Source organism: Antrostomus carolinensis, unplaced genomic scaffold (assembly GCF_000700745.2).
Source record: "Antrostomus carolinensis isolate BGI_N321 unplaced genomic scaffold, ASM70074v2 scaffold31554, whole genome shotgun sequence".
NCBI lineage: Eukaryota > Metazoa > Chordata > Aves > Caprimulgiformes > Caprimulgidae > Antrostomus > Antrostomus carolinensis.
The window spans coordinates 34,218-50,386 of NW_010309301.1; the positions used below are offsets into that span (position 1 = coordinate 34,218).

The 16,169-nt window shown below is 39.6% G+C and overlaps 1 protein-coding gene across 1 annotated transcript in view; it reads right to left on the reverse strand.

Annotated features, from left to right (window-relative positions):
* Positions 1-16,169, reverse strand: part of LOC104523486 (fibrillin-1) — a gene marked incomplete at both ends in the record, with an annotated part of 135,549 nt that overhangs the window by 32,853 nt on the left and 86,527 nt on the right. The window contains 6 exons of the mRNA XM_010166082.2: positions 494-619; positions 1,643-1,765; positions 2,302-2,424; positions 11,055-11,180; positions 12,030-12,155; positions 15,853-15,975. Coding sequence (XP_010164384.2) covers positions 494-619; positions 1,643-1,765; positions 2,302-2,424; positions 11,055-11,180; positions 12,030-12,155; positions 15,853-15,975 — 747 coding nt within the window. The remainder of the gene's footprint in view (positions 1-493; positions 620-1,642; positions 1,766-2,301; positions 2,425-11,054; positions 11,181-12,029; positions 12,156-15,852; positions 15,976-16,169) is intronic.

The following is a 16,169-nucleotide window of genomic DNA, read 5'->3' on the forward strand; positions in this document are numbered from 1 at the left end:
AACAAATACAGGATTTTTTTTTTAGTGGTTGTATAAACTTTCTGCAAGGCTTCAAACTCTGATTCTGCACCTTGCAGAAGCCCGCAAAGCATGTTCACTGTATTAGCTACCAAATCATTGTTTTTCAGCTTCATATACATGGAGGCAAAGTAACAACTTCTTCTGTTTAACTGTTATGAATAAAATTAAGAACTGGATACAAACTGACCAAGGTGAAATGGCAGCTGACAGTGTCGCTTTGATCACCAATCAGACCCACAAATAATATATCGTAACATAGGCTCCAAAAAGCTGTGCTCTCTATATACAACAGGCAGATGAAAACAGAGAGGCCTATAATAAATGTATAAACTGAGAAAAAGCAACTACTATTGACAATTTTCATGTAGTTCTCAATGCAACCACAACTGCAACTGATTGTAAAATTTTTAAAACATAAAATGTTATTAAGGCAGAATTTGTTCAATGGTGTTTAAAGCATACAGAGAATTACCTTCACATGCTTTCCCATCTGGACTTGGCAGAAATCCCATATCACATTCACAGCGATATCCTCCAGGGGCATTGAGGCACTGCCCATTTTCACAGAGATTCAAGTTTTCTGAGCATTCATCGAGGTCTGTAAGAAGAAGAGAAATTGGAAGTTTACAGCAAACATGGTTTTCTCACCAATATTTGTTTCAGCTGAAGCATGCAGTGTTCCAATGATTTTAATTATTCAATGAGCTCTGAACACTTGCAGAAGAAACTGCAGTCTAGTTATGTGCAGAGGCTATTACCTGTAACAGCCTGGTATATTTCCTACATGTTGGAAATACAGCTTCTAATCAAAAGGAAAATCAGAGAGAGGTGCAGACTCGCAAAGTAACTACAGTTAACAACTGGAGGCAGTACACAGGGTCAAATATAGACCCAGAATGAGCACGTGAATTTTATTATATAAACCTACTGTAGATGATAGAGTGCTGCTGATTTGCACGAGCTGAAATCCTGGCCCACCAGCTGTCTATCCCATGGCTTTATTCCAAATAGGGTGACCCTTTGTGTAGCATCATCAGCAACACTGATACCCTCCCTTAGTGTAATAGCAGGGCTCCTGATGACTAAGGAAACATCCTCTAGCAATGCTTTATAATCATATTTACAGTTTATAAAATCGGGTTTCAGAAGCAGCTACTCAACACTGGGTCCTGACACCATTTCTCAGGACGATGCAGTGAGGAGAGCAGAGAGCACACACTCACTTGTGACAAGAAACATTTATAGGCAATTTTATGAAGTAATTTTAATGCATGTGCCCTGTTATTCAAATACTAAGGTGGGTAGCCAATGGACTGGTTTACTAACTAACCAAATTATATGACCAAGCATTGTTTTAATAAGTTTGCCACCCACTCCACCAAGAAATGCAATGAAACCTTGCATTTTATCAAGTGAAAAAAGTGACTGCTTTAGACTAGGTATAATATATAGTATTCCTTTCAAGTTATGGCAGCTTAGGTGAAGTAGAAGATAATGAAATGTGATATATTAGAGAATAGTTTCAAATGTTTAAAAGCTATTTTTGTGTATTGAATCGTAGACTCACTTAAGTTGCAAGGAACCACTGGAGGTCATCCAATGCTTTCCTAAGAAAGCTCACCTGTACAAGTGAAGCCATCCCCGGTATAACCTTCTTTACACAGGCAGCGGTAAGAGCCCATTGTATTCTTGCAGTCAGCATGTGGGCTGCACATGTGAGTTCCATTGGAGCACTCATCCAGATCTTTAAAATAATAAAAAAGAAAAAGAAAAGAAAGAGAAAAGCAACATTAGTTAAAAAAAACACATCATGAATACAAACTTTAAATAGCATATGGCACACAGAAGCTCTACTTTAAATAATCTTTCATAATAAAACCCACACATATGTGGGTTCATCTCACTGGACAGAAGTCCAACAAGGTAGCTGTGGATAAGGAAGCTGCAAGGCATTCTCAAAACAAAGATCTGTAACTTGTTTTCGCTGGGAGCACCAGGAGACCTCTCACTGCCTCCCACTGGCTGCCCTCAAGGACACAGCATCTCTCTCCATGGTCCAGTCTGTTCTCACCATCTCACACACCAAACATGAGATAATGTTGATTTCACAGTTACCATGGCAGAGAATTTGTCCTCCAACAGATCACATCAAATCGACCTAACAAGTTTGATAATAATTTGTCTTCTCAATTTATAGGTGTGGTATTGTTTTTTTCAGAATTGCTGGGACCCAGTTTTGGTCTGACCTTACCAATAAATACACATGCACATGACCCTCACCTGTGCACTTGATACCATTTCCAACCCAGCCAGGGCTGCAGCTACATTTGAAACTTCCTGCTGTGTTGGTACATATGGCGTGTCTATCGCAGTTATGGGCTCCAATTTCACACTCATTGATATCTGCAAAAACACAGAGATGTTTGAAGAGCTCATGGATAAAACTTTCTCATATCCAAATAACAGATACTGGAATTTCTCAAGAAAGACAATGCAAACATGAAAGCAAGCCTGCATTTCTTTATAACATGACATTTAAAAATGAAGCAGAAGAGAAATAAAATCACAACAAAGGAAAGCAAAGAAGCATGTAGCATATTTCAAACATGTGCTGCCCTACTACCTGACAGACATAGAAAGAGATACTTCTGCACTTCACTGGTAACTTTTATATTCAAGGAGGAAAACAGTAGCTCGGGTTTTCCTTCTTTTTCTAACTAGTGCACTCAGAAAGAATGTGAGGCTACAGCCTTTGGGAAGAAGAGGACTAGTATAAATAAGATTAGCACTGCAAGCATTCAGCATCCTGGGGTCACGAGGATGGAGCCAGGCTCTTCTCAGTGATGCCCAATGGTAGGACAAGGGGCAGTGGGTGCGAGTTGGAACACAGGAGGTTCCGCTTAAACTTGAGAAGGAACTTCTTTACAGTGAGGGTGACAGAGCACTGGAACAGGCTGCCCAGGGAGGTTGTGGAGTCTCCTTCTCTGGAGACATTCAAAACCCGCCTGGACACCTTCCTGTGTGATCTCATTTAGGTTCCTGCTCTGGCAGGGGGATTGGACTAGATGATCTTTTGAGGTCCCTTCCAATCCCTGACATTCTGTGGTTCTGTGTAAGTCAAGCAGCTTTGCAATAGGTTGTGGGTCAAATTTGATGACTAAGAGCTGGTATGAAGACCTGTGCTGCCCTGACGACAGAGAGATAGCACTACAATTTACTGGCTTGCATCTTGCTCATACCTTAACACAACTGAGGGAAAGAACACAGCTTTCCCGTCTGCCCATCCAGGAGCCTGTGGAGTGGCACTCGGGTGGCTCTACCTTGAATGGTTTGCTACAAGGTCTCAGAGGCAACTCAGCTGCCCAGGGACTCTTGGGTCGCAGCACACCCACAGCCCCCACTGTATCTACAAGGATGTTGATGAACACCAGCACCAACTGGGCACCACCTGCAAACTTCTAGAATTATCCCTAGGCAGTTAACAAAGTCAGGTTCTGCTTTGCGAGAGACTGTGTGGAAGGTGGAGGATGGGCTGTACCACTGTATTTAATGTGATAGCTGATGGACACACAGATCATCAGGCATGCAGTTTATTAAGAACTTAGGAAATCTAACACAGTGGAAAAAAGACAGAATCCTTGGAGACATCAAGCAGCAAGTCATCCAATCTTCAACATACACACGTGTGCCAACACATTCTATTTCAGTACTTGCTATTTTTGCCCTTATTTTCATTCTTGGGCATTCTCTGGCAATGTCAAAATGTATAGACAGAAAAAACAAACTGAACTCCATTCTTCCTTGTCACAAAACAATATTAATACCCCATATAAGTACTTGGAGAATGTATAAAGTCAAAGGCAAAGTTTTCAGAAATTACTACTGGTAACTAAAACAAAACTGTCAGGAATTTTCTTGCACATCTGAGCTACGGATTTTACAGTGCTTTCTGTAACCGAGCTCTCTCTAACTGTGCTTTACTTCCATGTAGGATGTAAATTATCCAGCATTCCCATCAAGCCACTTAATATTTATAGCAATTTTTTCAGCCCTCCCAGGTACCTTTGCTGTTGCAGTAAGCCTAATCATCTCATCCTGTACAATAGCTGATGGGAAGGGAAAACAAGCTCACAAACTTTGCATTCCACATACACAAATCCAGCTCAGACCCCTCTTGGAAAAATGATTAAGAAAAGGCATCAGCCATCAAACACGTAACAACCTTTGCAGTTCTCAGCCCCAAAACCACAGACTTCAGTTTCTCCACCGTTGTACCTAAAAGCAATTAGCTCTTTAAAGAGGGCCAGAGAGTGGAGTCACTGGGGAAAGTGTCCAGGTACCATCTTAATAGTATCCTTCATAACCTTTTCTTAGGTTTTTCTACCCGCTGTCTTTTAGACAGAGGGCTCTGTGTCCTTTCCCTATGCCCTGCACATATATTTTGCCTTTTCACAAAGGCTACACATGACTCTGAGAAGCAGACAACATACATCTGTCATCCTACAATTAAATACTCAAGTCTAGAAATTACCCAAACCCACTGCTGGGGTTTTTGTTTGGTTGGTTTTGTGTGGTATTTTGGGGTTTGGGGTTTTTTGGTTTTTTTTAAGTCTGTATAGAGGAATTGCATCCAACACTTTTCTGGGTTTCTCTCTAAATGAGGCATTGCTCTGAATCAAAATCCCAGACATGAGTATTCCCGTAATCTGAATGCTGAAGCCTAGATACAGATCTAAATCTGGCAGCTGGCATCTACTATTAATGAATGTTGACTGCTCAACAAGCCTGAAAACATACAAATACACACTCACTTTTTAAAGCTTAAAAAAGTGCTCAGGAGCAGATAATCTCAGAGCGTATTTGCCATATTTGCCTTTAGCATGTGCAGAAACTCATATGAAGATAACATCACCCTAAACAGGAAACTAGCGTCTGTCAAAAATCTTAAGGGTGGTCAGACAAAAACCCTCATTTTGGCTTCAACTGAAGGGAAAGACTGGAAGGAATTTTGAGAGGTCAGCTACAGTATACACTGACATAAAAAACTGAGGCGAACACTCTATATTTTAACCTTTACATGATTTTAAACCCCAAACTGTTAAACTACTGCTAACATTAAGATTGCACTGTATTTGGTTATTTGATGCTTTGAAACATACAAACAATCACATGCTTCCTTATACCCTGTGGAGTACAACAAAACAACACACAAAACATCATCAGTGGAGAGATTTCTGCCAAGAATTTTTTTTAAACCACCAGCAAACACAAAGAGAAACTTGCATGCAACAGCTACACCGCAATGAAGTCATACTCAGGCTCAAACTTAAGGAAATCTGAAACAAATTTTGAACTCTACATAAAGTGACCGTGGACTTCATCCCATCCCACCTTGCACTGATGCACTAACACTTTGTGCCTGAGAGCCCCCATTAACATCTCTCAGTGGAACAGCAGCACCGTGACACTGGTGCCCTTGCACTGGACACTTGTTCCCCCATCAGTTGCTTGACACACACACTAGAAAGCTTGGCATCTTCTGCAGGATGAAAGTTGTGAGCACAAATCTATACCCAAACATGAGTATTTATAATGGGATTAACTTCCTCACGGATCATCCAATGAAATGCCATTCCACTTGCTTTGAACAAAATCCTGAAATCCTTTACAGCTTTTTTCCAGGAAAAAAAATTCAATAGACCTCAGTGCTTTTTGCCTAGGTAAAGATCAAATAAGGAATGCAAAATGTATTTTCTAATACCATCTACCTTTACAGGGACACTGCAGGGCTTATTTAATTGATGCATGGAAAGGTTTTCAGATACTCAAATGAAAACTGATTGAGGCATATAAAATCCGATCACTGGCTTCATCACAGATTTTACTTATTTTCAAAGCTATCTGCATTTAGCTCAGATAGAGTTTTGCTATAATCCCTATTCTTTCCTTTCATTGCACAGCTGAGTTATAAGCCTAAATTTATTGCTCTGCAATTATTTCCAAGGCAAAACAGATCTCAGACCAAACACAGTCCTGGGTAAATGAGGCAGTGAAATCAATGGAATTTATGCCTGGTTATGCTGGAAATTAATATGGTTTTATGTTGCCATAAGTATTGAATTATGGCTTCACAGAACGAAACAAAAAGGAGAAGTTAAACTCTGTAGGGGGAAAATTAACTCAACATAAATATCTTTAACAAGAGCAAGAGTCCAGATTGGGCTGTCTGCATGGCAGTATAAACAGTACTACACTCTTCAAATACTCCAGCTATTTTCGTATAATTGTTTGAAGAGAAAGGCATTACTCAGTCTGAGTAAAGGTATCATGACCCAAAGAGCACACAGGAGGACAATAGTCAAGTCAGGGTTTCACACAATGATGGCCTATTCCCGTTGACTTCAGGGGGATTTTCACTAAAGAGTAAAGGAGTGAGTCACTGATTTATATCAACCTTCTTCTGCCTCCAGTATGAGGCCGTGACAAGCCAAGGAAAATAAAGACATTCCAATCTGAGACTGACACTGCATCCTCAGCCGGTCCCATTGTGCCCCAGTCCTGCTGCACACATGTTCTCAGCTTTGTAATTGCACAACTCCCATTAATACTAAGGGAGTTGTCTGCCTACAACAGATGAGAATACGCATGATAAATAATATGCAGATCTGACATCATAACAATCCCAAGCACTCTGGGGAAAATAACTGTCAGTCAGCCTATTTTGTTGGCTCCTTCAGTTCTCCTCTCTGGACAAATATTTTCTCTCTCAAGCCTCTGGCAATTAATAAAGCATTCCCCCCATTAATCACAGAGGCACAAATTTTTAGAGCGGTGGATGTGCAGCAAAAATACACATCATATATACCTGTCATGTTGGCACTAGGCTTGCAAACATGGCAACCAAAGGAAAGAGACAGCTAGTCAGTATCTGCGCATCTCTGCGCATCTCTGCGCAGCCTGGCTGGACCATTAAACTCTGACAGAGTGGAGCATAAGGTAAGTCACCGTACTCTCACCTTGAGTGGAAACACTCAAGTCATTCCTCTGCATTTGAACAGAAAGAGAGTGAACATTAACCCACAAAAATTCACATGTTCATCACAGGGCATGAAATCCTCAAGGTACTCTGTGTACCATTTATGTTTTCTGTTAAGTTTCATTGGGGCTTCAATAGCCTATAAGGATTCTTAGCAAAGTGTGAATTTAATTCAATCTCCACCTATAAGTCAGTACTGTTTGTCAGGAATCATGCAAATCCCTTAAGCATTTTCTAACTTCTTAATTTTTCTGGCGCTCTCTGCATATCTGTGCATTTTATCGCAGTGACGTTTCACCGGTATTTCAAGCCTGGGCTCCATTCCCACAGGGCCAGTCGTCTGGTGGAAGTCATAAGGCATTTCCTCCTCTTGGGTCACTGCCCATGTAATCAGGTAGGTAAAAAGGAAGGCTTTTCAGAGGGAGAAGACACTGAATTTCAACTTAATGTTCATCCAAGTAGAAAAATATATGGAAAAATTCCCCTAATCTGATCTCTATAGCTGCAAAATTGTTTTCTCTTCTGGAATCACTCTTGAATTTTATTCAGTGTACTGCATCGTAAGCACCTCTTGGAGTTCCACATGGGGCAGTTCAGTTCTTGCCTGCTATCCATCCTTAGGTCATCAGCCTGGGGCGCAGCATGTTATTGCTGGACAGACGCCTACTCACAATGCTCTCCTTCTGTAATACCCTAATTTGGCGGGCAGCTTCTTAATATTATTATCTTCTGGTACTTGGCCTGACACAGCCAGCTCCCAGATTCATAGTGGGAAATGTATTCATTTCACTGATACCAAAACTCTCTTGTGCCATCAAGACTGAAACACAATGTATTATTAATGGCCAGAAGCCAAAGGCAGGGGAGAGAGGCAAACACATTGTACAAGTCACAAAACATCATGGACCTATTTCTGAGGGCAAATGACAGAGCTCACCTCTTCCCTTCACCATATCAGGTGTCCTCCTTTATAGCTACATTATTGTCAGCCATGCAAGTATGCACTGTGCACTCACTCCTCCTTTATCCACTAGCATCATCATTGCTGGACGACAGCAAGTAATGTTTAAGACCAAACTCTGTAACCTCACAGCCCACACCACGGCTGCAGATGAACATCTTCCACTATCCTTTCTCCATATGGCACTAGCATGGCCCTTGCAGAGTCAGAACCTGGTCTCAGCACTCCTACTCTATAAGCCTGCTGTGGAGAAATTCAGCTGACTTTTAAAGCACATTTATTTCTCATCTGATGATCATCTCTGGTAACTTCTGCCCCCAAGTTCACCTCATTCAGTCTGACTTTGTGAAGAGTGCCCTAAACCTGTGCAAGCACAGCTCCTCCAGGAGCAAACAGGAGGTTTGCACACATAGCCATAACTGGCAAGGATGGATGGGAGAGAGTCAGAGAAGAACTTGTTCCTCTGTGAAAACATCAGAGCAAGTAAATCTAAGGCTCTACATCAACAGTGAAATATTGCAAATTTACAGGCAATACTCCAGAGTGGTGATGAATCACAAAACACAAATGCAAGTGCCAATAGAGGATTTAATCTCTGCACAAATACATTTATTGACAGAAAAAGTAGAGACAAGATATTTGTCATGAAGCTAGGCAATCTGGAACCAGGATAGGGGAAAACTTTGCAATCTTCTCTCTAGTGGCTACGTACCATTGCCTGCCTAGAAAAATCTAAAACGAACTGCTCTAAGTCAGTCTTGCCACAGTTTGCCTTGGGAATGGAAATTAAACCATGCATAGCACTTTGTCTAGGAAACTTGCATCTACAGTGTATATATCTGCATAATTTTTAAAAAGATTATATTTTTGTTACTAAACTCTGTCCACATTCATACTGAGAACCAAGGAGGGGGGGAACTAACATCTGTGTGGGATGGGAATGTAAGCCAGTGGGTGGATTCTGAATACTGTTAAATGATTGGGGAAAAAAAAAAAACATGTTTATTTGTTAAAATGGAAACAATCAGTAATGACAAGGGAGCTGAAATATTTAGACAGAACTGTAATGGAACCCAGAGGACATTATTTAGTTGTTCTCATGAAACAGAGAACCTCCCATTCAAAGCATTGTACACATTTTTGCAATTTTTTTCCACGGGAGTTCCTAAAAACTGTGGATGCTTTTGATCTGTCTGTAAGATAATATTTGAATCCTGGGGTCAAGGTGCTGTTGGCAAGGTCCCTCCAGAAGAAGTCTTGAAGGATGCTCTCATGGTCTGCAGTACCTGAGCCTGGGAACTTCAGCTCTGCTCCAACACTATGCAAACATGAGGTGAGGAATTCAAAGGTCTCCACCAGTAAATCAGTCTTTTTAAAAACCAGAATGTGAAATCTGGACACTGTAGTCACAATGGGACCTGTATCCACACAGTTTCTTCAGCATGCAACCAACCTAGAAAGTTCCTGCTCTGCTCCCTCCCTTTTCTTATTTAAATCCAAAAGATTTCAGTGATTTATTTGAAGTATGGTGCCATGTCAGTTGTATCAGTGTAACTGATACTTCACCTTTTTGTCTTAGATCACTGTCCTCTTTCAAATTACTGAGCCCCTCTACAGCATCTGTTTTGATTAAGGTGTCCTGGTGGTTTTCCTGGTGAGTGCCACCCTCCCTGGGACACCAGTATATAGTCAAAAGCAGCAGAGGATAGGCTGAGGGAAAGACAAAGACGTGTGAGGCGGTAGGAAGAGCCTCCATGGCAGACAGCGTCCATCCAGAGGGCTGAGCTTGGCTGGGACCAGGAAGGAGGGATTTCCCTGCCTCTCTGTTAACAAAAAAAATGCTGCTTGGGACATTTGCCACTACCCTGCATCACATGATGCCAAAATGGTGGCTATTTCCAGGCACTTTCCCAGAAGCCATACCTCAAATTCCTCCCTTGCCTCCACGATTTTTCTCTGTCTTTCACCTTCTACTAGTTGCTTCATCTTCCCTGACTGCTCCTGACCATCACTCATGACGCTGGGAGTGATAGCTGATCCATGTGTAGCTCATCAGCATGAGGGTTTTCAGGTCTAGAGTACTGAGGCTTCATATAATTTAGCACAGAAACAAAGAATATTGAAATGTTGGTCTACAGGGTACAATTAGGGATTTCTTGGATTTAGATCAGTTCATATGTAAGTCAAAGGCAGCTGTTACTAATGCACAACTATTCGTCCACAGTCCAACATACAAAGTACAACTCCAGCTCTGAGATTGTTCTAGGAGAGCTGTAAAAAAACCAGCTTCATATATTCGGGGCACTTACAGAAGCATATTATTAACTCTGTACAATAAGGGCAGACTAAGAACAAAAGTTTGTCTCAAAGACATTGCCAGAAATGTGTTTATCGTAAGACTACATTAAAAATTATATTAACCATATGTTTGCACTCATATTTGGGAAAAGCCTAAGACTCTCAACACCTTGGCTTAAGACAGCAGCACTAGAATTATTAGTATCATGCCCTCAGAGCCTGTATAGTTGAATCTCATTTCTGCTTGCTGGCAATACATGAAATAATGCAAATTCTGATTTTGCTGATATAATGTGGTTGAGTAGCTGTATTGTTGCCACTTTGCAAAAACTGAAAATATATTTTAGCACATATTTCAAGCCATCCATGTTTGCCAAAATAATGCTTGGAACAGATACCTGTTTTTTGCATGCATAGTATACAATTAACTAATCCAAATGCTCTGAAGTCCTCAGGAGTCTGTCAATGGCATTTTCTGTTCTCTTAGACCAACAACAATGCAGTAATAAGCCCATTTTGTTCCCAGTGGACATTTTGTCAGCAGAAGGCGCATCAGGCTTAATGCTGTGCCACTGAAGTTCAGCAGAACACAAGCTCAGCAAATTTGGATGAGAGAGAGAATATTTAGCACAATTAAGTGAAAAGAAGCACAGCGAGAGGAGGCTTTGAACACTAGAGAAAAGGGTATGCAGACTCATGAGTTTAACTAAAAGTTAATAATTAAACTTTAAAGCATACCTGTGCAACCAGTTGTGCCTTTCTTGCCTGAATACCCCATATCACAATGACAGATAAATGAGCCTTTTGTATTCTCACAGGTTCCACTCAGGCAGATGTTCGGATGCAGATCACACTCATTAACATCTATTAAAAAAAAAAAAAAAAAGAATTAAGATTTATTAAATAAAATCCTTAGAAAGTAACTGGCAAAATCTCTTGAGATATGAAGTTTTGGTACAAAATGGGTCTACGTATACCAAGACAAAACTGTTTAAGTTAGTTATTCCTTACCTAGCACACATTTTGAGATCTGGTTTAAGACTGCTATATTACTGTATCTGTATTAACATATCTTTAATTCCAACTTTTCTTAAAAAAAGATACTAAGATTCACCATGTTATCCAAAGAATGTTTATGACTATTTATTGATGCTTTCTACGTATATATATGTCTGTGTGTGTATGCATTTATGTATGCATGCATACATTACCTAGATTTGTACAAACACTTCTCCTCAAATACACACCAGATTTTTAATTTAAATGTGAAAACTTGGTTTCGGAGATACACTGTTTCATTACTTTGTTCTACCAACATACAGCACTTGCACATAGTTTTGTTTTAGATACAAGTTTAAATCAGCACTGATGATTTACACTAGATGATGATCAGCACTAGAAATTTTCCACAGCATCATTCACCAGCACTTCCTTTCTGCAAGCACTCTTTCCCCTGAGCTGCATAAAAACCTCTCTGGAAGAGGACTCAAAGATACGATGCTACAGATCATCATGTTGGTATCCCAGTCTACAAGAATACGCAGAGATTACACACAGGTTGTGCAATGGGGCTGGTCCTATGGTCATGTGGCCAGAATTAGGGCATAAGAGCAATGGTCTTTCAATATTATTGTCAGTCTAATTGGAAATAGTGCCTTAATCAATAATTTTTCCCTAGGTAATGTAAATTGGAAAATATGTACTTTCACTTACCAATGCAAGTCTTCATGTCTTCAGATGCCATGAATCCATCATAGCAAAGACACCTGTATTCTCCTGGGATGTTTGTACACTGGCCTCCATCACAGATATTAGGATTATCTTCACACTCATCAATATCTACAGAGAAAAAATCATATTAAAATATGCTACTTTTATGCAATGCAACTAACCACAATCATGGCAAGCAAACATTTTAAGCTCTGATAAACATGATGAAGATTGAATCTTTGCAAATAACCAAACCGTACATTGCAAAATTGTCCTGATGAGTAAGCTCCTCATCTCCAGCTAGAGTGGCAAACGTTCCCCTCTGACTCCAATGGGAACAGGAACCAACTTCGTAGGTAAAAAAGTCATTGACAGGAAGAAAAAAACAAACAAACAAACAAAAAAAACCCCCAACAAAACCTTTGTCACACCACATCGTCACATACAATTGGAGATTCTTGGATACAATCCATCATTGAAGTCAATGGAAGCTCTGAAGTCAAATTCAGTGACAAAAATATTGGATTTTACAGAGCTTAAAAAAGCCATTGTATGTGCAGAATACCTCTACAGGTCTCAAGGGTTGTGACAAACTAGAAACACAGAGTCGAACTCATGATGGGAATAATTACAGTGCATACATTTACTTCACTAAGAGATTTTACGGGTTTTTTTAGCATTTCAGCTGACTGACCAGTCCAGCCATATAGTTACATCCTCTAGCATGTAAGTTGTTTTCTTAACTAATGAAATTAGCCATCATTGATTAGGGCCACACTGCAGAAGCAGACACTTTATTATATTAATGCAGCCATGCTAAAGTCTGGAATCTTTCAGAGTCCCTGGGCTTATATTAGTGTTCCTTGTAAAAATCCCTAGAATCTCACTGTGTCAGCACCAACATAGACCAGCAAGAGCAAAAATCAGAAACTCTGCCTAGTGATACCATGGGAAAAAAATCAGCACAAAAAGGACAAGATTCAGGAACCCCCTCCAAGAGAGAGGGTGTAACTCATTATCAGATCAGGCTGTTGTGGATTGCAGTAATTATGCAGCTGCAGAAAATGAACTCACTTTAACTTAAAATATTAAGTTCATTAATCTTCTGTATTTCTAGCAGCTAATGCTTGAGTGGATATGCAGCTTCTGCAAGGAAGAAGGCTGAACAGTCCTTGTTCATCTTAACAAGCAAATAATGTTGGCATGAACATTAGCCTGGAAATGTTAATTTGGAATGGAATTTGAATTAACATGCAAAATTAAGCTCTAGAAATGAGGATAATAATGGCAGAAATAAAGAACTTTATTTACTAACCTGACATTGTACTGATTTCACAGTTAAGGGAAAAATCAGCTGACAAAGAACCTGTTGTTTCTGCTAATTGAGCTGATTATTTATGCATAACCTCACCAATTCAAACCTGACCTACTACTGAACTGAACAGCATTCTTACCAGCTCAATTATCAAGAAATATATTCCATAATAGCTTCTAGCTTTGTGTGATGTTAAAGATAAAAGACATGTTCACACACAGAGCAAACTGAAAATGTACAATAGGTGTTTCACAAACTCAGGTCACAGTGCTACTATATCTTGTACCATGCACAAACATCTAACACAGTAAAAACAGATATTCAGTGTAATGAGTATAAAATGACACAAAATACATTTTTTCTTATTTTTCAATCATTTTGGTCAGAGACAAAATTTCAGCATGTGGATTTTGAATATTCACTGGATGTTTATACATGTAATTAACATCTCTCCAAAAGAAGGCAGCAGCATTTTTAGGTACTAAAAAAGTGATGAAGGTGACCTCTCACATCTCTGGATATTTTCTTAGGTAGAGTTTGACTTGACATCCAAGGGTGCCTGGTGTTCCATAAACCCTTTTTATGTGTTGGCTATTGCATTCAAATCTTTCTAGAGAAGAGTATGAAAATGAATAGCTAGTAACTATTACTGGCTGGCCTATGAATGAAATTCTATTTTTCAGAGTCATGGCTGGATATAAATATGCAAAAATTCACAACTAAGATCAGATGCTTTTTTTTATTCCTCACCCAGGTTAAGATCCGGCTACAATAGACATGTTTAAGGTCAAGTTAATGTGTGGATAAAAACCACTGAGAATCCATCCCCTTCCAGCAGCAAAGGCAATTGCTTCCCCCCTTTTTAATTTCAAGAAGGGAAAGATGATAGTTTTTCATTCCAAAGTTTTTAGTTTAATACACAGGAAGGTGCTCTATCTGGCTTTGGGTTTAGAGATGTCTTTGGGTCACTAAGGGCAAGCAGGAGTAAAGTATGAACTGTTTTTAGGCAATAATCTTGAGATGCCTAAGGTTGTCCAAGTACACTTGGGTCATTTCGTCCCCAGTCAAGCCAAGATGATGAAGAGAGAAAAGTGGCTCAGAGAACCCTGCTCTGCACCTCCTCTCTGCCCTCTCATGTCCCTCTAATGCTGTCATTGGGGTTTAGATTTTGGCTGAGGCACAATTTTGATCAACTGGTTTAATTTTGCATTGAAAAAGAGCCCAAAACACTAATGTTTGACCAAGTTTTTGTACTAACTTGCCAGTTCTAGAAACCTGACATAAAGCAAGTTGTAATCTAAAAATTTTAGGTTTTTAAATACTTAGTTTCAAGGTCAGTCAAATTTGCACTTTTTCTAGTTGATTTCTTTCTTTGAACAAGGGGTCAATGCCTGCTGAAGATTGGCTGCTTTACATCTTTCTGACAGTGTAAGCTACAATGCGAGGGAAGCAAACGACACTTAACTATGCTTTAAGGCTCTTTTATTCTTTGGAATGGTAGTGAGTGGCCTCAAGGTAACTGAGACCCTGGTCAGAGGTCCATAAATGTTTGCAAATTCTAAATGTGAGCTCTCTCTTTTAATTCAGTATAGAAAACTCTCAATTTGTTCAACTATAAAGGCAATTCTACTCCAAGGGATTAACCCTGTTATATTTCTCATGCTCTTCAAGGAGCTCTTGGATAGAATGGGGAAACAGTTGGCAAATATTCACATGCCTCAGCGGGCCGGTGGTTGTGCATCAAGAAAAGAAGAGTAGGGTAGAATTAGCTTTCCAGTAACCTATGTGGAAATCACCGAGTACAATTCACTTACTGGGATTATGACTCCCAGATTCCCAAAGGAGAACACGCAGCCGTTACAGGGCTCTGAAAATTTCCTCACAAACCCTGTTTAGAATGCAAGACAGCTGTTTCCTAAGAAAGATTCATAATATTAAGGTTTCAGTTCGTCTGAAAGTCATTCAGTTTTGAAGTAATGCAGCATACTTGCATTTGACTAAATAGAGAATTAAAAATAGGAATTTTCTTGCTTGCTTAAGAGCAGATATCACACAACCACAGAACAGGGCAATCGGCTCATTTTCTGTGTATTCTCTCTCCAATATAACCATACAGTACATGTGCAGAGCATGCTGGCTTATGTTTATGATTATTCTTTCAATTGACTTCAACACATTTTGGATTTCGATCTAATATAGTACCTTAAGGGAGAAAATTTATCGCCTACTGAAAAAACTACAGCTTTTTGTTACCAAACTCAGAATCAACTTGTACACTTTCTGAAATTGTGAAGAATCAATTCCCTTCAAAGCAATTCAGTCTGCAGTTGTCCAGTTCTGATACTTTGGAGATGTTTACTTTAGAAAAAGAACTTCACTTTCCATGCATTAATTACTTCTTGTTTTTTAAACTGTGTAATTGTTACAGTAGCTTTAATCTTAAAAAGAAGGTCTGTTTTTAAACTATTGAAATAAATCCTTCCAGCGGAAAAGTCCAAAAATCGCCCTTACCAGTGCATGTCCTGTGGTCTGGCATGAGTGCAAAGCCTTGTTTACAGCTACATTCATAGCTGCCCTCCGAGTTTGTACAGAAGTTCTCACAGCCACCATTCATTATACTGCACTCATCAATATCTAAAAAGGAGAAAATTACAGTTAAAACCCACAATATCTTTTACTTTAAAGCATATTTCAAGGATACACTTTGAATCAGGTTTCCAGAACAGTATCAATCCAGAATCTACACTTGATATTTGCACGCTCCTTGAACTTTCAAATGTTTGCAAATATAGGTATTGGGATGGATGTCAGGCAAACCAGGGAGGGAA